Source organism: Ovis aries, chromosome 13 (genome assembly GCF_016772045.2).
Source record: "Ovis aries strain OAR_USU_Benz2616 breed Rambouillet chromosome 13, ARS-UI_Ramb_v3.0, whole genome shotgun sequence".
Taxonomy (NCBI): domain Eukaryota; kingdom Metazoa; phylum Chordata; class Mammalia; order Artiodactyla; family Bovidae; genus Ovis; species Ovis aries.
Window position 1 is genome coordinate 63,923,963 of NC_056066.1, and position 21,856 is coordinate 63,945,818.

The 21,856-nt window shown below is 48.2% G+C and overlaps 1 protein-coding gene across 2 annotated transcripts in view; it reads right to left on the reverse strand.

Annotated features, from left to right (window-relative positions):
- PIGU (phosphatidylinositol glycan anchor biosynthesis class U) overlaps positions 1 to 21,856 on the reverse strand; it is a 93,333-nt gene that overhangs the window by 2,562 nt on the left and 68,915 nt on the right. The window contains exons 10-11 of one of the 2 annotated variants that reach the window (XM_012189096.5): positions 19,550 to 19,674; positions 12,454 to 12,596 (exon numbers count right to left, since the gene is read on the reverse strand). In XM_012189096.5, the coding sequence (XP_012044486.2) occupies positions 12,454 to 12,596; positions 19,550 to 19,674 (268 nt within the window). Of the gene's footprint in view, positions 1 to 12,453; positions 12,597 to 14,479; positions 19,675 to 21,856 lie in introns of those variants that run through there. The other variant, XM_060397735.1, reaches the window with a different exon arrangement.

Sequence of the window (21,856 nt, forward strand, 5' to 3'; positions counted from 1 at the left end):
ATGGAGAATCCTTTTTGGAATCCTTTCAAGAGAATTCCAAATAATATATGTAGAGACTCTCCCCTTAGGAGGAATTTAATTCTTGCTCACTCACTACCCCCTGCCCCCAAGCTTAGGCTAGACTTCGTGACTCACTTCCAAAGAACAGGGAAAAGAGAAAATAGCCACTCTGCACTGGAGAAGCCTGGCAAACACTATCTTAACCAAACGATGAAGGATAAACAGCACGAAGTGTGGCTAGTGTGTACTGCCTAGGCTTTCCAAAAACCTTAAATGTGGCCTCATGATGAGAAAAGCATCAGACAAACCCAGAGGGGACACTCTTTTGGGATACCTGGCCAGGATACCTCAAGACTGTCTGAGTCACGAGAAATTAGGAGAGAGAGTGTGAGCAGAGGACACAGGAGATGTGACGACTGAGGTAGTGTGGTACTGGGGGCTCGATCCTGGGAGGAAAAGAAGACATTACAGGAAAAGCTGGTGAGATCCACATCAGATCAGGAGTTTGCTTCGTAGTAACAGACCAGGGTCAGTTTATTGGTTTGGACAAACATACCATGGTAATAGGGCTTCTCCAGTGGCTCAGCAGTAAAGAACCTGCCTGCCAATGCCAGAGACATGAGTCATAGGTTTGATCCCTGGGTGGGGAAGATCCCCCAGAGGCGGGCATGGCAACCCACTCCAGTATTCTTGCCTAGAGAATCCCCAGGGACAGAGGAGCCTGCGGGCTCAGTGCATAGGGTTGCAAAGAGCTGGACAGGCCTGAAGCAACTGAGCATGCGTGCACGGTGATACTATGTTAAAATGGGAGACTAGGTGGGGGGCATATGGAAATTCTCTGCACTATAAATTCATTCCAACATTTAAACATTTTAAAAAGCAATGTATTATTGTTATATGCAACAACATGAATGAGCCTCAAAAATATCTTGCTGACTGAAAGAAGGCTTCAGGAAATGTACGTGAAGATTTGTTTTACCATTAATAAAGGAAATTGAAGATGATTCGATGAAATGGAAAAATCTCTCATGCTCTTGGACTGGAAGAATTAATATTGTTAAAATGGCATGCTACCCAAAACAATCTACAGCTATAATGTGACCCCTTATCAAGTTACCCATGACATTTTTCACAGAACTAGAACAAATAAACCTAAAATTTATATGGAACCATGAAAGACCCAGAACTGCCAAAGCAATTCTGAGGAAAGAGAACAAAGCAGGAGGCATAACCGTCCCAGACTTCAGATAATACTACAAAAGCTACAGTAATCAAAGTGTCATGATACTATCACAAAAGAAGATATGGATCAATAGAACAGAAAGCCTAGAAGTAAATCCACACACCTACAGTCAATTAATTTTCAACACAGGAGGTGAGAATATACAATGGGGAAAGACAACCTCTTCAGCAAGGGGTGTTGGGAAAGCTGGACAACTGCATGAAGTCAGCAGTAAGAACACATCCTCCTACCACAGACAGAAATAAACTCAAAACAGCTTAAAGACTGAAACATAAGACATGACACCATGAAACTGGAACACAGTCAACATTCTCTGACATAAAGTGTGCCTATGTTTTCTTACGTCAATCTCCCAAGGCAATAGAAATAAAAGCAAAAACAAACAAATGGGACCTAATCAAGCTTATAGGTTTCTGTACAGCAAAGGAAACCATAAACAAAATGAAGAGACAACCTACAGAATGGGAGAAAATATTTGCCAATGATGTGACTGACAACGGCTTAATTTCCAAAATATACAGCTTATACAGTTCAACAACAAAAAGCAACCCAATTGAAAAATGAGCAGAAGGACTAAATAGACATTTCTCCAAAGACGACATACAGATGGCCAACAGGCACATGAAAAGATGCTCAACGTCGCTAATTATTAGAGAAAAGGAAATCAAAACTCCCATGAGATATCACCTCACACTGGTCAGAATGGCCACCATTAAAAAGTCCACAAATAACAAATGTTCTGGGGAGGGTGTGGAGAAAAGAGAACCCTCCTATACTGTTGGTGGAAATGGAAGTTGGTGCAGCCACTATGGAAAACAGTAAGGAGCTTCCTCAGAAAACTTAAAACCAGAGCTGCCATATGATCCAGCAATTGTGCTCCTGGGCATATATCCAGAAAAAACCCTATAATTCAAAAACTATACACGTCCACAGCAGCACTATTCCCAGTAGCCGAGACGTGGAAACCTAAATGTCCATCGATAGATGAACAGGTACAGAACACACACGTACAACAGAGTACCACCTGGCCAAAAAAAAAGAACCAAATAACACCCGTTTGTAGCAACATGGATGGAACTAGAGATTACTACACCAAATGCAGTAAGTCACAAGACAAATATCATATATCATTTATACGTGGAATCTAAAATATGATACATATGGACTTACCTACAAAACTGAAACAGACACACAGACACCGAGAACAGACTGGCGGCTGGCAAGAGGGTGACGGGGAGGGACTGAGCGGGAGTCTGGGGCTCAGCAGAGGCAAACTGTTCCATACAGAATGGAGTGACAAGGTTCTACTACACAGCACAGGGAACTGCATTCAATATCCTGTGATAAGCCACAATGGCCAAGAACATTAAGAAAGATAGGGACTTCTTTGGTGGTCCAGCAGCTGAGACTCCACGCTTCCACTGCAGGGGCATGGGTTCGATCCCTAGTCAGGGAACTAAGATTCCGCATGCCACACAGCAGCCAAGAAAAAAAATGTATATAACTGAATCACTTTGCTATACAGCAGAAATTAACACAATATTATAACTATATGTCAATATAAAGTTTTTTTAAAGATTTGTGTTTTTCACTGTATGTAAATTTCACATAAGAAAAATATAAGTTTTGAGCTCTGGTTAATGATACACATGCTGAAATATTTGGCAGGAAATGTACCGATATCTGTATTTCACTATGAATACATCACAGAAATAAGATGGATTTAGAAATGGATCATTTGTGATCACTCAAGTATAGGAAAATGGTAATGGTGAAGTCCAGGTGGTAGGTATACAGGTGTTCAAGGTTACATCTTTCAACTTTGCTTGTATGTGTGAAACTTTTCATAATAAAGCAACAGGGGAGGGTGGTGTGAGGGAGAGAGTCCTGCATGTTGGCTTGGTTTTCTGGAATCGAAGGTCACTAGTCCTGAGTGGGTGCCCTGCCTCTGCCCCCAGGGAGAGGGCATGTCGGGGATACACTGGCCTGGAGGCTTTGCGCTGAGGGAAGCCCCCAGCTGTCACAGGCTGGCTGAGAAAGCCTCGTTTGACCTCAAGACTTTCCATGTGGGCCAAGAAGGGATTTCCCTGAGGCCCTGGGATTCAGCCGACACCCTATCTGCAGACCCAGTGCCCCTTTGCCCCATCTGAGCAGGGCAAGTCGGGAGAGGAGCCTGGCCAAGTCGGTGGCTGTGTGACCCTCTGTGAGCGACTGCCCCCTCCCTCCCTATGCAGCACTGTCCACGTCTGTAAAATGAATGATAAACTCTAGTTTATTCCTTACAATGGTGGCCCCCCTGGTTCCTGCTCTGACCCTCTGTGCTTCCAGAGACCTGAAGAGCAACCCATTCTTTTGTTTTTTTTTTTTTAAATCTTTTAATGGCTTTAATTTGAAAACAAAAGTGAAAAATGTTTTTATGGAGTATGAAAACCTGGTTGTAGGGAGTTCCCTGGTGGCCTAGTGGTGGCCGGGGTTCAACCCCTGGTTGGTGGAACTGAGATCCCACAAGCTGAGCAGCACGGCCACAAAAACCGCCAAAAACTGAGTTGCAGGATTTCCAGTTTATTACATGAAAGTGAGAATTACACGATGTAGGAACTGAATGCTTTCTAAGGTAGTTAGTGGTCAGAACTGCAAAGGTCAGTGTCTGAGAGAGGAGAAAAACACTAGTGCTGATAAACGCTGCCCATTACAATATTTTATTCTTATGAATAAAAATGCTGATAATACTCAGGCATTAAACACTTCACACATGTTAAAACAATTACTTCTTGCAATAAACCTTCATAGTAGGTACATTATAATTATCCTATCTTAGAACAAAGAAACAAAAGGTTCTTCAAGTAACTTGACCAAAGTCGTATACCAGCAAGTGTCAGAGGCAGGCTCTGAACCCAGACTGTCAGGCATCAGACACCACACGCTGACCCATGCTGCTGGAGCCGCTCTGCTCTAGTGGAGCAGCCTGTTAAAGCCGCCCTCAGTGACCACAGCTGAGCCCCTTGGCCTCACTTGCCATCAACCACCAGTTGCCACCAGTTTCCCTCAGAATTCCAACTCAGCCCCCTTTTGCTCGAAGGCCTTCCTCATCCTCCTGGCCCCTGAGGGGTCACACACACACACTCACTCACTCTCTCTCTCATACACACACACACACCATGAAAGCCTCTCACTTGCCCGCTCAGAAGCCTCCAGTGCTCCCCTCTTCCTGCGCTGCACCTGCATGTCCCCGAAGCCCCAAACACAGCCGGGGCCACACCTTGGTGCTTCTGCGCAAGCCCCATCCCTGGGCTAGGATGATCTTTCTCCCAAAGGGCTCCTTCTCATCCCTAGAGAGGCAACGTCTCCCCCCCAACCCCCACACTCAATGAAGTCACTTCCCACTGCCTCCCCACCAAATGGTGGCATCTACTCCAGCTCTGGGACCCCAGACCCAGCATGCAGCTTGCATCCTGCCCCCGTGAGGGCTCAGTCAGACAACATTCCTCTCAGTGGCAGCTCTGGGTCATGATGAAGATACCGACAGACAGACAGTCGTGCTGAGTGGCTTGTGGGATATTAGTTTCCTGACCAGGGATCAAATCCAGGCCCTGGCAGTGACAGCACCGAGTCCTAACCACTGGACCACCAGGGATGTCCCAGAAGATGAAGACTGAATGGGGCAGCTGATAAAAGGTGGCTGAGGACAGAGTGGGTAGATCAGAAGTGGTATGAAATGGTCAGAAGGTGCTCCACTACAGGGTGGGAGTGAGGAGAGACCAAGAAACCAACACCTGAGTATCTGCCCTGGGCCGGGTCCTTTAATAATAAGCACATCAGTGGCTCAGCAGGTAGAGAACCTGCCTGCAATGCAGGAGACCCAGGGGATGCGGGTTCAATTACTGGGTTGGGAAGATCCCCTGAAAGAGGAAATGGCAACCCACTCCAGTATTCTTGCTGGGAAATCCCATGGGCAGAGGAGCCTGGCGGGCTAGTCTATAGGGTTGCAAGATTCGGACACGACTGCACAATTAATACACACACTCAGGAACTGTCACAATACCCTGGGGCAGGGCTTAGAAGCCTCAGAGGTGAGCAGACTCAGAGGTTAAGGGTCTTGCCTGGGATCACTGGGGAGTAAGTGACACGTTGGGGCTGCAGTGTCTATCCTGCCTGTCTGAGGCCTAAACACCAGTCGATCCTGGCCCCCACAACCCTCCTCAGGGGTCTGCACCCACACACGCTGGGTCCTGTTGTGGCCCTGTGCTCACGCTTCATATCCACTAGGCCCAGAGCTGTGCTCCCAGTTCACAACTGTGTCACTGAGCCAAGGAGACAGTTTCTTGAGAAAAGGCAAAACGAGCATATGAGACATCAGAGTCAGCAATTAAGGCAGCGTGTCTAGAAGCCATGGGGTTCAGGATCGCAGCCATGGCCAACAGCCCTGGGCTGCAGTGTCCTGGAGAGGCAGGTGCTGTCATCCCAGGCATGTCCCGGCTCCCCAGGTCTCACCTGTGCTGGGGATGCTGACACCTGACAGCCACGGGAGAACTCCCGTGACTGTCATCACTGGCAATCATAGTGCCTCAGCCCCCACCCTTGCTGCCCAGGATCTAGGAAATGGGGATTTAATGGGGAGCAAGCGGGGCCAAGGGCTGGTGCTGGATGGGGCTTAGGTGTGACCGGCCAACTCAGGCCTCAATGGACAGGCATGGGAAGAGATGGTGGAGAAATGGCCCCACCCTCTAAAGTTCTAAAGATGCAAAACAGTAGGGAAATCACTGGATCTCAGCCTCAGGGTCGGGAAGGTCACGAAGGTAGATCATAGCTAGTTATGAAGGCAGTTATCATCTAGGCGGCACTTTCCAATTCATCCACGTTTTCCCCACTCACTTCCATATTCTCCACTCATGACCCTGTTCCAGGCTGGGGACACTGAGGCTACCAGCCGCTCACACCAGGTCTCAAGATCCCCCTCCCTGTGCTCCAGATTCCAGCCCACACCCCTGATCTCTTCCCTTCCTGGCAGAGGGAGGTTTTCAGAGCACAAGTCTGGCCTCAATTGTCTTTACTTCAGACCAACAGCTCAGCCTGGTCCTCAGCATAACTTGTGGCTCTGAGCACGGCTGTCTTGAAAGGGCCTCATTCCCTATCAGGTGGCACGTGCTGGTCCTACAGAACTGCATTCCACAGCAGCTCCCTCACAAGCTCTCACCCCCAGTCCTCACCTCCCAGAACCTGGTTTGAACCTGGCAGGTCCTGCAGGACTCCACTTAGAGGCGTCCTCCCCGCAGAAGCGTCCTTAACCACCAGCTCTGAGCTCCCAGCACAGTCACCCTGCCCTGGCCCCGCCCATTTCCTTTTCTTTCTCTCCCACAGACAGCAGAGCTACTGGGAAGCAGGGCTGTGTCTCACATACCCCTAGCAGAGTGCCTGGCACCTAGTTAATATTTACAAATCAATCAACTAGGCACGAAGTTATGTGACTTGCCCAGGGCCAGTGAGCTGGGCAGGCAGGGGGCTGGGAGGCACTGTGGAGTTCCTGTTGGCCTTGACACCGCTGTACTCCGTCTGTGCTTTTTCTCTCTGGTTGTGTGGGTAAGACAAAGGTGGGGGAAAGGGCCTGTGAAAGACAAGTCTGGGATGCTGAGTGTTAAGTCTGAGGATGGGAGGGACAAAAGAATGAGCTAAGATGTTAACAAAACGCTACCAGCTGAGGAGAGCGAGCACCCACGCATGTAGAGCTGGACAAGGACGAGGGCTCCAGCCTGGGCCACTGGCACCTCACACCACGAGGAGCAGGCCTCCCAGCCGGGGCCATATACCACAAGAATGAGCCTGACAGTCCCTTGTCTGTGCATAACACAGGCTCCACACCACTGGACCACTGGTGACCTGCACAACCCGTCCCCACTTTTTCTCACTGGGGAAGGCAGATTCCCTTCCCCAGAAGGACACACAGGACTGAATGAGCTTCCACATGAGTGAACAAGAAAAGATCATGGAGATGTTTCATTAAAAAGAAAAAAGTCATACTTTCATCATGCAGCCAACAATAAACATGAGTGAGTGAAGTTGCTCAGTTGTGTCCGACTCTTTGCGACCCTATGGACAGTAGCCTACCAGGCTTCTCCGTCCATGGGATTTTCCAGGCAAGAGTACTGGAGTGGGGTGCCATTTCCTTCTCCAACAATAAAACACATACACAAACAGAACTCCTCCACGAGCAGACGAGGTCATGTCAACACACAGGGAAATGTCCAGGAGGCTGGACAAGCATGTGATCCAAAAGATTAAAGGGATCACTTGGGCTTGCTCCCCAGTAAGAGCTCTTTCAACATGAGCCACTATTAATCATAACTCTAGGGGAAGATTTCCTTATGTTACCTGTTTTTAAGTTGAATTAAGGCAAGTGGGACACCTTACCTTCCTCTTAAAACAGCTGAATTTAAACATTCCTGTTTACATGTAATCTGGCTCAGCAGTAAAGAATCCGCTTGCCAAAGCAGAAGACTCAGGTTTGATTCCTGGGTCAGGAAGATGCCATGGAAAAGGAAATGGCAACCCACTCCTGTATTCTTGCCTGGGAAATCCCATGGATAGAGGAGGACAGAGGAGGATAGCCGTGGACAGAGGAGGGCGACAGTCTGTGGGGTTGCAAAAGAGTCGAACACAACTGAAGCAACTAAGCAACAAGTCCTAGATGACAACATTATCCATCTGCTCATCTCTGAATTGCAGAAAAAAGAGAGAAGGCAAGCAGATTGCTCTCTTTCCCTTGGTTTCTAGGTCTGAGTGCTTCCTTAGGAATTTGCTCTGGGTATTTGAAGAGCACCTTGCTCATAATAGCTCCCATGTCAACACGTGTCAACATACAGATCCTCTCACCCTGCCCCACCTGACCTGGAGGTCACTTGCTGAAGGTCATACAGTGGCAGAGTGGGGGACCTTGCGGCACGTGTGCATGTGAGACACAGACTCACCTCTTACGTACCTACAGGTGGTTTCCTGTTGCTATTTCCTGGTTACTGACTCTCAGGCACAATTATAATCAGCAAATGATCTGTGCCACAGGCTAAAAAATACTTCATGGCTCTGAGGAAAGGATGGGGCCTAAGTCACTAGTTTACCTGCCAGTATCATTAATAATTACCAATGATTTGTTCTATTATGAAACATGGAACTGACCAACTCAAACAGCAGGATTTCAAATCTTCAGGCTGAGATGCAGTCTACATTCAGCTCCAGAGTCAGCAGTGATGGGCCAGACACCTGCTGAAAATCCGTAGTCATCTGGTTCCCAGGACAGCTTTGCTCTGTCTTGCCCAGGCAGGGGAGAATAAAGACCAGGTAACTACCAGGCACTGCTGCAGGTAGAAGAGCTGGAAGGAGCAGGCTGAGAGACTGAGGACACCCTCCGAATGCCACACAGCTCACCAGAAGCACTAACTCTAGGTCAGACGGAGGCTGCACTGGCTAGGGCTATGGACGACACGCAGGGGCTTCACTGGCCATTGAGACCAGGATCTGGCAAAAGTGGGACAGAGCTGCCACCCCTTGACCTTAGCCAGTGAGGGTGACCTGGCTCCCACTCTGCCCACCTCCCCCCTTCCTTCTGAGTCTGGAAGGCCCAGCCCATACTCTTATTCCCTAAGGCTTTCCCTGACCACTCAACAGGAAAGTTGATCTTGCTCTCTTGGGATTCCTACAGTGGTTATACTCTGCACATTTGGCCATTAATCACATGATGTTCTCCCTGCCTCTCTTTGGTTCCTTCAATCATTCCACAAATATCTGCTAAACAACTGCCCTGTGCCAAGCACTGACTGGGTAGCTGGGGACTCTGCAGTGGGTAGGAGGGTGGATTTCTGCCTTCGTGAAGCTCACAGGCTAGCGGGGGAGGCAGAGAGAGAAGCAGGTAAGTTATGTAGAGTTATAAGCTGGGTAAGCGCTATGAAGGAAACACGCAGAATGCCAAGACAGAGACTGTGGGACAGGGAAACCTCACAGAAGATCTCTCTGGGGAGGTGACAATTAATCGCTACCAACTTCTAAATGTCCATTTGCACTTTGTAGCTCCCAACAGGCTGGAGGGCAGGGGAAGCAGACCCTCACAACAAGGGGTGCTCTTGTAGCTCAGTTCGTGCTCTGGGACAAGAATGTGACTCTAAGGACTGCCTTGGTGAGTAAGTGCCCCCTGTGACACGCCCCTTGAGTGATCCAGCGGTGGCAGCAACAACAAAACCCGAAGCCAGCAGTCCCAGAAAGTATTTGACTCAACAGACCTGTCTCTGGCTCAGAGCACAAAGCCCAGACCAAGGAGGTCAACGAAACAGGCATGCTGGATGCCTGAACAAACGGCCAGCTTCAGGACACCTGGCCCACTGCCAGGAGGCCTGGAGGCTGGCATAACTTGTCTGAAGGGCAACTTGGCAAAATCTGCCAAAACATACAATGCTTACGCCCTCTGACCCAGTAAATCCCATCACCTGGAATCTATCCTAGAAAATACTGGCATGTGTGCGCAACAATATGTGAGGAGATACGCAGGGTTCTTCCATTTATAACATCAAATCACCAGAAGCAACGTCAATGTCCATCACTTGCGGCCTACCAGTCACAGAAATCACAGGACATCCCGCCACAGAATGGGTATCACGGAGCCGTTACAAAAAAAAAAGTGATCTCAAGGTAAAATTATCAAGTGGAAAAACAGCCAGTTAAAGAACAGTACTCAGCATGGGATGTCTTTATGTTTGCATGTGGACTTAGAGCTATAAGTCTCTTAACACACAGAGGAAGCTTGCAAAGACACACACCAAACTGATTCTAACAATCACATCTGCCACAGGACAAGAAGAGATGCAGGCTTTACTTTACATCTCATATGCTTCTATTTTGTCTTCTTTTCCCCGGCAGTAATGAATTCACTCATATGATTAAAAATGCATTTTAAACAGTTTTTTTTTTAAGATAAAGTTCAATGCCAAGAGATCAACCTAGTGTTTCTCCATAGCTCAGCCTCTAATACTCATCATCCAACTGGCCTTGGTTCCTACCCCTAACCACTTCCTCCTTTTTCCAACAATTCAGTTTCTCCTGGCTTTGCGGCACCTGACGACTTGTAAACATTTCCTGTAACATTTTCAGACACCGTTTTTTCATAAAGACAGCCACAGGACAGAAAGCTGTTATCTGGAAAGTTCCATGGATACTTCATACCACTGCAACTGTATTCCTGACCCACAGTGACCTGACAACAAGCTGTGGACTATTTCAGTGGAGCTTGCCAAGCCCCCCAGAGGCCCAGGGCAGGCCCCATGCCAGTCATCATTTTCAAAGGAAAAGGAAGGGGATTTTAACAAGACAGAAGAGCCAGAACAACTTTTTGAATTTCTTCAATGTACTTCAAGAAATTTGCAGCCTGCAGATTTCTGTTTGCGTGGACAGAGGCAGGAGGTGCTGAGTATCTATCCACCAACAGTAACCTGTGTGTGTGACAGGCAGAACAGATTCCCTGGCTTGCTCCCACCCAGCCTACCGGGCTCTCCATCTCTCTTCCTGCTGTGCACAAACTAAGACAAATAGCCAGGCTGGACATGAGTTGTCCAAAAACGTCCATGCAGGAAATACCAGACTCATCACTCATTGCAAGAGCCCTAACTCCCTTCTTCTTTTCCAGCAGCTAACCTTGGAGGCAAAAAGTCTCCATGGGGATTATTCACTGGCATCACTGGTCTCTCTAGCGAGCTGTGCTTCCCATTCGTCCATTATGCACAGGAAATGCCAGGCTGTGCCAATGGCAATTGAAATGGTGAAGGGCACAAGTGATTCTCATAAGATCTCGACAATTAGGACACAGCTGACCTGAGGGAACACAGCATGGTGAACGAGGGGCCGGCCCTCAGAGAAGCGTGCTAGACAACCTGCAACAGAATCGCTGGAGAACTTGTTAAAAATACAAAATCCAAGGACTTCCGTGGAGGTCCGGTGGCTAAGACTCCACACTCCCAATCAATGCAAGGGGCCTAGGTTCGATCCCTGATCAGGGAACTAGATCCCAAGGGCCGCAAGTAACGATCCCGGTGCAACCAAATAAAGAAATATTTTTTAAAAATACAAAATCCAATCGACACCTCTGGGAGTGGGATCAGGGAATCTGCTTTAAAAAAATCAAAGCCATGTAATTATGACAGCTGTAGCATAAACACGGGACTTAAAAACACCTTAACAAGGAATCTGTATTTTTTAACAAGCTTCCTGCAATGATTCTGATGCAGAGAAGCACTGCTCCATGGCCCCAAGGGAGAGGCTGTCCCCAGGTCAGAGTTCCATGCTGGTCCTTCTCATTCTAGGATGCCTCTCGGCCTCCTCTCTGGCTAAACTACTTCTCTCCTAAGGACTCTGCCTTTGCTCCTGCTGCTCCAAAGTCCGCAGTCTCCCCTCCCCACCCTCACAAACCACTCTCACCCTGGGGGCCGCAGTCGAGGAAGTCATGGAAAGCAGAGTGCAGGGGAAGAGCACACTAGCCAGGATGGTGTGGTCAGGCTCTCACCCCACGGTCTCTCGCTCTTGCCCCACGTTTTGTAAATAATGATGATGTAACAGCTGAGATCACTGAGAGCCCTGCTCATGTGCATCACGAGGTACTCGCGTGGCCATGGGCTACTTCTGTTCCGTAAGGACATATACGCTCCACCTGGAAAGCCAGTGGGTTATGTGATGTTATGGCTACTGCTGAGTCTGCCACACCAGCCAGAAGAGGATAAATGTGTTTGCAGTTCCTATTGCTCCTTGCGTCTTCTTCTAGCCTCTTAGCTTGCGCCTTGCCTATCCTGGGTTCAACTAATAGTGCGCACAGTGAGATACAGCGAGACAGCTGGTGCCGTGAGCAGGATCGGCGATACACCAAGCCTTCCCCGAACTTGGTTCTTGGCTCCTCCAATGATCTTGGGCAATCGACAATCTCTGTGAGCCTTGGTTCCCATTTGTAAAACAGGGATCACTGTCTCACAGGCTTGCTGTGAGAATTCAATGCAATAAACGTCAGCCAAGTTCAGTTTCCCCCACTGCTCTTACTGCCCTACCTTCTCTATAGAACATAGAGCTACTTGAGGGGAAGAACTGCCCCTCGTTCACATCCAAACACTTGTTGGCAGAACCCAGGGCCCAGGTGGAATGTTTGAGGCTGCAAAATGAATCCCTGTTGCTGGGCTGTCCTTGACTCTTACCTGTCCAATGTTGAAGGTCAGTGTGATGGCATAAAAGAAGTTGGAGTTGGCACTTCCTGCATAAATCCAGAGATGCCACAGGACAGGGAAGAGCAGGGAGCAGATGATGATGATACAGGCGAGGACAAATATGTTTCGCAGAACTGCAAAGAAGATGGCCACCATTAGCAGGACTGCAAAGACACACACGGTCACCGTTAGCCTAGCGCTGACTCTCTCTGGGTCCCTTGCAGTGATGTCCCTGCAGCACAGAGAGGCCCAGGAAAAGCTTGGTGGAGCTCAAAGGCAGAACGCCCCTGCTTCCCCACCCCAACACATACATACACACACACACTCAGACGCGCACACACACACAAGACGCAACCTCAGACCCTTGGCAATGGCTCCTTCCGCCTCCTTCCATGGGAGGTACAAGACTTTAACTCTACCTCCGACTCCAGGCTCAGCTGGCTACAGTCGGTAATGCTGTGAATGCCTCTGGGCACTGCAAGGGGCGGGGGAACTTCAGCAAGACACTGCCCTTAAACCCCCAATCCCAGGGTGTCCATGAGTGACTCCTCTCCTGGCCCCAAGCAGGGTGCTTTCTGACCTCTGTGGATCATAGATACGAATGGCAGCACCAACCCCTCAGTGTCTCTACGGTGCCACAGCCCAGGTCTTAGGAAACACATTTTCCATTCTCCTCAGTTCATATCTTAGGTACCCTACCTTGCTTTTCAAATGTCCCTCACTCTTCCTTAGATGATCTCTTTTTCATACCCTCCCTCTTTACCATCATCCCCCCACTCCCTGAGGGAACGTAGAATCTCACCAGAGAGAAGCTCCCCCAAAGCCCCTGAGAGGACCGGCTACACACAGTGGTCTGGGGGCAGGCTGGCAGGCAGAGTTCCACTGGGGTAAGGCAGCCTGACAGTGGGGCACAGACCTCAGAGAGACCTTGGTTAAAATTCCTAGGGACTTTCCTGGTGGTTCAGTGGTTAAGAATATGCCCTGCAATACAGGGAATGCACTTTTATTCCATGGTTGGGGAACCAGGATCCCACATGCCACAGAGCAACCAAGCCTGCGCACTGCTTCTAGAAGTCCCCCATGCGCCACATGAAAATCCAGCAAGCTGCAGTGAGACCCAATGAAGCCAAATAAATAAATTTAAAAACAATTCCTGCTCTGCCAGCAAGTTTCTCAGAATCTCAGCTTCCTCATCTCTAAAATAGGGCTAAAATGCCTACTTCATGGAGTGTTCCATGAATTGAACAAGTTGTGGAAAAGCTAGCAAGGATGTATTACTGTGTGTTTGCTATTGCTATGGTAACAAATGATCGCAAACTTAGTGGCTTAAACAATAGAATGCATTGTCTTACAGTCCGGGAGGACGGAAGTCCACAGGCTCTGGTGGCTCTAGAGGAGAATCCACTTGCTGGCCTTCACAGCACCCGGAGGCTGCCGGCATTTCTGGCTCAAGACTCCCATTTTCAACCAGCAATTGATTGAGTCCTTCTCATGTCGTATCATTATGACCTCCTCTTCTGCCTCCCTCCTCCACTTTTTTTTTTAAACGGACTTTAGTTTTTAGAGCAGTTTTAGGTTCACAGCAAAGCTGAGTGGTACGTTCACAGCAAAGATGAGTGGTACGTAGAGACTGCCCATGTACCCTCCTGCCTCTACTTCTGCTCTTAAGGGCACTTGTGTGGATAATCTAGGATACTCTCCCCATCTGCAGGCCGTCTGTCACGTAAGGTGATCTAGTCACAGGTTCCGGGATCAAGGAGGGGGCGTTATTCTGCCTAACACAGGGGTCTCCAGGGTCTGGGATCTAATGCCTGATGTGCTGAGGTGGAGCTGATATAATAGAAATAAAGTGCACAATAATGCAATGCATTTTATATATAATATATAGTATATATAACATATTTATATGTAACTTATATATTCTATATATATATCTTATATATTCTATATTATATATATATAGTCTATATTATATAACCCAAACCATCCCTCCCCACTCCATCCATGGAAAAATTGTCTTCCATGAAACCAGTCCCTAGTGCCAAATGATTTTTCCCTCCTTTTAATTCAACAGGAGATATCTGACAGTAGGATTATATGCCATTTTTGTTTCTTTATATTTTATTATATTTTTAAATAAAGTAATAAATATTTACAATTAATTAATTAGAATACCTTAAAAAAAACTGAGCGATTAATAAAAGCTTAGGTCTGATTCTCAGCAGACACTCAGTCAGTAGAGGTTCCCCTCCCCTCTCTGATCCTGACCGTCAGGAAATCCCTTCTCCAAACTCAGAGTTCAGAGATATTTAAGAGATAGGGAAACTCCTGAACCTTAAGGCCTCTTATCTCAGCTGTACAACGACTTGGCTGAAATGCTATTCTGGGAGTTCAGGCGTTGGAAAGGGGACTGGGTTACAGCCAAGGTTCTCAATTCTGGTTGTAAAATGAACTCACCTGGGGAGCACCACCCATGCTACGTGAATCAGTCTACAGAGGTGGGGCCCAGGAATCCATATTGGTTTCTACAAGCTTCCCTGGTGATTCCAATATGCAGCCAAAGCTGTGAGCCACTGGGTCACAGTGGCAGACCTCTGCCCAATACGGGCCCGTGCTGGTCTGCAGCAGAGACTTGGCTGGTCAGTGTCACAGTGAGGATAACCAGCCAAGGTAGTTCAGAGATCTTGTCAGAGCTGAATGTTTCCAACTTAAGCTTCATTCTTTATTGAGTAATTACAGGTGTCTTGCTGCTGCCTGCTGTTGTTAAAAAGTCCTTTCTTTCATAAAATCGAGACAAATGGCCAGTAGTTGACTGTTTTAGTGTCTTCAGTAAAATAAAAAGTTGGAAACTCTGTCACCAGGATTTTTTTTTTAATGCTAGTAGTCCCTGAAATCCCATGATTTGGAAACACTGACTTGGAGGGCTTACAAGGTACTCTCTTCTGATCTGAAATTTCCACACTTCTGGGTTTTCAAAGCTGAGAGGTGAAAGCCCTGACTCAAGCCTCTTAGAGAACTCTAAGAGGCCTCAGTCTTGCTCCCAGAAACAGGAGTCTGGGGAGAAAGATGTCTGCACTGAGAGTTATTAGTAAACAAAGTTACAACCTCAAGAAAAGAGATGAAGTGAGTGAAGATCACTCAGTTGTGTCCGACTCTTTGTGATCCCATGGACTATACAGTCCATGGAATTCTCCAGGCCAGAATACTGGAGTGGGGAGCCTTTCCCTTTTCCAAGGGATCTTCCCAACACAGGGATTGAACCCAGGTGTCCAGCATTGCAGGCGGATTCTTTGCCAGCTGAGCCTGGTGAAGGGAAGCCCAGGATATGTCTATTTACCATTCCTCCACTTCATCACTATTTACATATTTTTCTCAATGGTTCTTTCTTTAAAAAACAAAACAAAACACTCCTAATACTTTCAGAGGTTTTGTTTTGTTTTTTCTTTTTCTGCATTGGGTCTTCGCTGCAGCAAATACGTTTCTCTCTAGTTGAGGTGCTTAGGCTCAGCAGGCCCGAGGTATGTGGATCCTAGTTCCCCTACCAAGAATCAAACCTCTTTCCCTTGCACTGGAAGCTGGATTCATAGCTAATCGATCACTAGGGAAGTCCTTCAGTGGTTCTTTCTGATTTCTGGGTAATTATTTTGCTGAAAAGAATACACAGTATTCCTAAAATAAAACTCCTGTGGTCTGACAGTCCAGCTGGCTCTTTGCTCCATGTCTCCAGTCACTCTGTATTTTAGGACGGGTGACAAGGAGGTGACCAAGTGCAGAGACTGAGAGAGGTTCACATGCACCTCCTGGGGGCAATCACAGAAAGCTCTGACAATGCTTTCCCTGTGCCCTGAAGAACTGTCACCACATCCAACTGGCTTCTGGCCTGTGGTGACCTTTGCAGGACTGTGGAGCTGCTACTCACTCTTGCTGGCTGACTGGCCTGAGGATTCCAGCTATACGCCAGAGCAGATGGAGCCAGGGACCCGGGGCACAGGACGGCCTGTTCCAGCACCACGATGTGTCGGAGATGTCAGAGGTGACCAGGTGACCCTTCATCCGCCACGCTGGGCCAGATAGAATCAGATTTCCCACCAAGTTCCCTGGGTGACTTCCTCAGATCTCTGGCTCCATCACTGACAAACTGAAACCTCAGGCAAGTCACTTTCCCTCTCTGAGCCTCAGGCATTGAGAAATAAAATTCCACTGGAAGAATCCAGTCCCATTGGGAGGGGCACAGAAGGTATTTAGGGACTTCAAAGGTCATGGTGCTGTTTCTTTTCTTAAACTAGGTGCTGGGCACATGGAAATTTATTGTATTTTTTTAGTAACAAATGCATATTTTAAAATCAATATTCCTTTATCTGTATGTAATAATTAATACCAAAAAAGAAAAAATGAAGGACACACACACACACAAAATCCAGCCCTTTGGTAACTGGCTCTTTGAGCTTGACCACTGCAGGCTGGCACGGGCCTTGCCAGCAGGCTGTTCCCTAACACCGCGCTTGTGTGTCTGTGTGACTCATCCTGGCCCCAAGCTCCGCAGAGTCCCAGCATCTGGGACCTGCACTCGGGGGAGGGCCCACATGCCTCTCCTCCCCACTAAGCAGGACAGGAAAACAAAACGGCGAATGTGTGAGCAGGCATGCTGACACTGGTAACTCATGTCTAAACCGAATTCTTAAACACATTAGAAGCTGATTATATTCAACCTAGGTGTAAAGACCTCACAAGGATTCCACTCACACGTCCACACAACCAGGCTGAAGATGCCCTGGACAAACAGAATGACTCATAGTTGTCTTGCCCCAAACAGACATGCCAAGTCTGAGCGTTCTCTGCTTCAGGAGCTGCACCTGGCAGACAACGCTGTCTGCGGGCCCTTCAGACAAGCTCAACTTGCTCAGTGAGCCAACAACAGCATCTATTAGCTCATCCAGGTTTCCGGAAACCCCATCCTTATTTTTTGTGCCTCATCACCCAGAGGGCATAAAATAGTTCAAGTTTTGAAAAATATGTTTATTTCAATGACTCTGAGTGACTCTGGTTTTCAAGCCTGAAGCTTTGATCATGAAACTATGCAGGAGACCTCCCTGTGTAATTACTACTACTAATAATAACAGTGGGGCTATTTACATTTATTCTTTCTCAGACCTCAAACACCCCTGAAAGATATTCTGACAGATGAAAAAATGGGAAACTCAGAAAGGTTAAACGACTTGCTAGTAATGGGAAAGCCAGAATTCAGACTCAAGACTGTCTGGCTCCAGACTCTCTTTAGCAATAGGGGATGAAAGATCTCACCTGAGGGAGACACCCTCTGTGGGAGAGACAGCCAGAGCAACTCCATCTTAGGGGAAAGAGGACCAACGTCCCCCAGACTCACCCCATCACAAACTAGGGTATGTTCACATGTCCTGTGCCTTTGGGACTTGCCAAGGGGCCCCAGGCTGACTCTGAGACCCCTCTACTGGGTGAACTGGGTGATTCTTGTCTGTTCAATGAGGATGCCACAAGCAGAAGATGCTACTTCCTGCTTCTGATCTGCTCGACTGGTCACTGCCCCACCTGGAGGAGCAGTCCTGCTTGTCCTGCCCACTCAACCTGTTTACCTTTGCTCAAAGGCCCACTCCTATAGACAGGTTTCTTTCTAGCAGCTGGTCAGTTTCACTTCCCGGTTGATGCTCAGCAGCCCCAAAACAACAATAAAGACATTTCCTCTGAAGCCTGTCCTCCCCAGGTTTATTGCTGTGCAAGGAAAATTCTGTAGCTCCCTTCCTGTTTTAGAGAATCAGGTGGTGTTGGGCCACTGGCACTGCTTCTTTATTGAAGTGAAGTCGTTCAGTCGTATCCGACTCTTTGTGACCCCATGGACTGTAGCCTACCAGGCTCCTCCGTCTGTGGGATTCTCCAGGCAAGAGTACTGGAGTGGGTTGCCATTTCCTTCTCCAGGAGATCTTCCCAACCCAGGGATCGAACCCAGGTCTCCCGCATTGCAGGCAGGCGCTTTACCATCTGAGCCACCAAAAATCCCATCCACACAGATTAGGACTGACATATACACAAGAGTACCATATATAAAACAGATAACTAATAAGGACCCACTGCATAGCACAGGGAGCTCTCTAATAGCCTGTATAGGAAAAGAATCTAAAAATGGAGTGGATGTATGTATATGCATAATTGATCCACTTTGCTATATTCCTGAAACACAACATTATAAATCAACTAAACTCCAATAAAAACTATTTAAAAAAAAAAAAAACCATCCACAAACATTTGAACATTTGTTAGGTTGTTCTGTGTGTCATCGGGTGTAATCCTGGATGCTGGGGACACAAAGGTGAGTGAGTCATGAGGCTACTCTTAGGGAGCCCACAAACAGTGTAAAGAACCCAGAGGACACAGAGCCTGACTCAGGGCAACAGCAGGAAATACTAGAAAGAACAACTAGATCAGCACTAGGCCGACTTCGGAGGAAGAGCCTGAACGGGTCTTCACATCAGGCACGAAGTCTACGGTGCAGCACGGGGAAATGGTTCAAAGCCACACTGTCCAGCATGACAGCCACTACCCATGTGTGGCTTCTTTAAATTAGATTAAAATTCAGCTCCCCAGTCACACTCGTGGTTACTCTATTGGACTGGGCAGATACAGGGCATGTCTATCATCACAGAAAGCCCTACTGGGCAGTGCTGGCTGGAGGCTCCTGCATTTGGATGCCAATGCCAGCCCTTCTACTACCAGTCTTGTGCCCTTGAACAAGCGACTCTATCTTTCTGTACCCTAGTTTTCTCATCTGCAAATGGGGATACTTTTCCTCAAAGTCTGGTGTGAAGATAAAATGAGCTGATGCACATAACATTCTTAGAACCACAGCGACCAGGTACACAGTCAGTGCTCAATAAATGCTGGTTATTTTTATTATTACCACTTGTGTGTAGCACCAAGGGGCAGATGTTGTGCTTCATGTCACTGCTGCCACAGCAGGTGCCCAAAAAATGCCTGTTCCTTCCTAACCACCGGCTGTTTTCTTCCAGGGCGAGGTGACACAAACCTGTGCCAGAGGGTGCGAGGTGGGGGTACTCACATCTGTAGAGATGGTTCCACACGGGGAAGAAGGCCATGTAGAGGGCCACATCCCCCACCGTCGGGTAGGACTTGAAGATGGCGATGATGGCGATCTGGATGAACATGAAGAAGATAGGGTGCTCCCTGGGGCAAGGTGGGGCAGACAGAGAGAGAGGCGGAGGTCAGTCAGGGACCAGGCCCACCCAAGAGTCTCCTCACCCCAGCCCTGAAACCCAAATACATTCTCCAAGGGACTTTATGCAGGGCAGGCCCCACCACCCACAAAACACAGGGCCAGGCCCAGCAGGAGGGCAATAAACTGCAGGAACCCTAAGATGCCCACAGGTAGTGAGAAGAACCCAGCACACACTAGAGACACAGCCCACAGAGACACTTCCCATCAACCCCCACCCCCTGCAGCTCCGGGCCTTCCCCCAGGAGCCTAGAGGAGGAAAACAAGTGAAGTCAGCGGCCTCTATTACTGGGTTTAAACGACTGCTTGTCAGAGTAATTAGGCAGCACCCTTGCCAGAGGCCCCTGACACTGGACCCCAGCAGGAAGTACCTCCTGGCTGATGCTTGTTTTCTCTGACAACAGGGTCAGTGGGGACTACAGATCTTTAGCTGTGATGAGCTCCTTTCCTGAAATGGCTGCATGCAGCTTTTTGCTCTTAAGGGCTGGAACTGGGGAATTTTCTGGTGGTCCGGTGCTAAGGCTCTGTGCTCCCAATGTGGGGGGCCTGGGTTTGACCTCTGGTCAGGAAACTAGATCCCACAAGCCACGACTAAGAGTTTGCATGCTGCAACTAAGACCTAATGCAGCCAAATAAATAAAAACGAACTTTAATGGGGGAGGGAGGGGCTGGAACTGGAGTTCTAGTCACCTTAAACCAGTAAGACTGGCTGCCACTTCCTGAACCTTCGCTTGTGCTCAATTCTGTGCTAGGCATCTTTTCCTGCATCATTACACGTGATCCTCACTACCTCCCACCTGGAAGGAGGCAATGCTGTCACTTCACTTTGTGGATGAGGAAATCAGGTTCAGAGAACATAAGAGAGTTCGAAAGTGATGGAGTGGCTTGTCTCCAGAGCACCTAAGCACCGCCGGTGCTGTTCTCTCGAGTGCCCAGCAGGACCACAGCTCTGATCAGGAAGGCTGAGATGGAACTCAGCCTCCAGTGCTCCTCCAAGAGCTGACTGAGTGCAGAAGAGAATCTGCCAGGAAGAAGCCAGATGTGCAGCCTCCTCAGGTCTGAGCAACGTGCACATGGCCTACTTCTGCACAGGACCCAGAAGGGTGTCTTCAGGTTAATGCCCAGTTCAGGAGGGTGTCTTCAGGTTAATGGCATTCTTGCCTTGTAGGTCAAAGGTCAGGTCACTCAATGGATGTAAATCTGAGATGTGGAGACAAATTTGTACACAACCAAATACTACTATGAGGCAAATGACTCAGAAACTCAGCTAAAAAGTTTCTGAGTCGAAGTTTCTGACTACAAACTCATGCAGTCCTGTAATCTCTAGGAAGGGTCTGGCTATCTCAGTGAGCATTTTCCTAAGGCTCATCCAAGTCATTGGTTTGGGCTTTTTAGGTAGCTGGTAACAGCTGCACCATTTCCAGGAAAAGGCTAATGACAAGGTGGTACCAAAAGACATGGTTAATGTATGGCTGAGTCCCTTTGCTGTTCACCTGAAACTATCGCAAAATTGTTAATTGGCTCTACTCCAATACCAAATAAAGAGTTTCTTTAAAAAAAAAAAAAACCCACACAACAATGAGACTTCCCTGGTAGCTCACCTGCCAACACAGGGGACAGGGGTCAATCCCTGGTCTAGGATGATTCCACATGCTGCGGAGCACCTAAGCCCGTGTGGCACAACTACTGAGTCCACGCTGTAAAGCCAGAGCCGCAACCATTGAGCCCACTAGCCACAGCTATTGAAGCCCATGTGCCTAGAGCCTGTGCTCCGCAACAGGAGAGACCACCGCAATGACAAGCCAGCGCATCATAACTGGAGGGTAGCCCCCGCTCGCCACAAATAAGGAAAAGCCTGTACAGCAACAGAGACCCAGCAGAGCCAAAAATAATACATACATAAATATATATAAACAAATACTGACACCAGAACCTCCTGCAAGAGCCGCTGGGGAGCAGTGACTGGTGGCCCTGTTCTCACAAAGCCGGCACTGCAGGGGCTGGAGTGGAACTGTATCCAGACACAGAAGGGCAGCCAAGAGGGAGGTCAGGTATCTTCCTACCTTCCATTCCCACAGCTCTGTGGCCCTTGGTGGGGGTTGGGGGCAGGGTGTCACAAGATGGTGGTGGTCC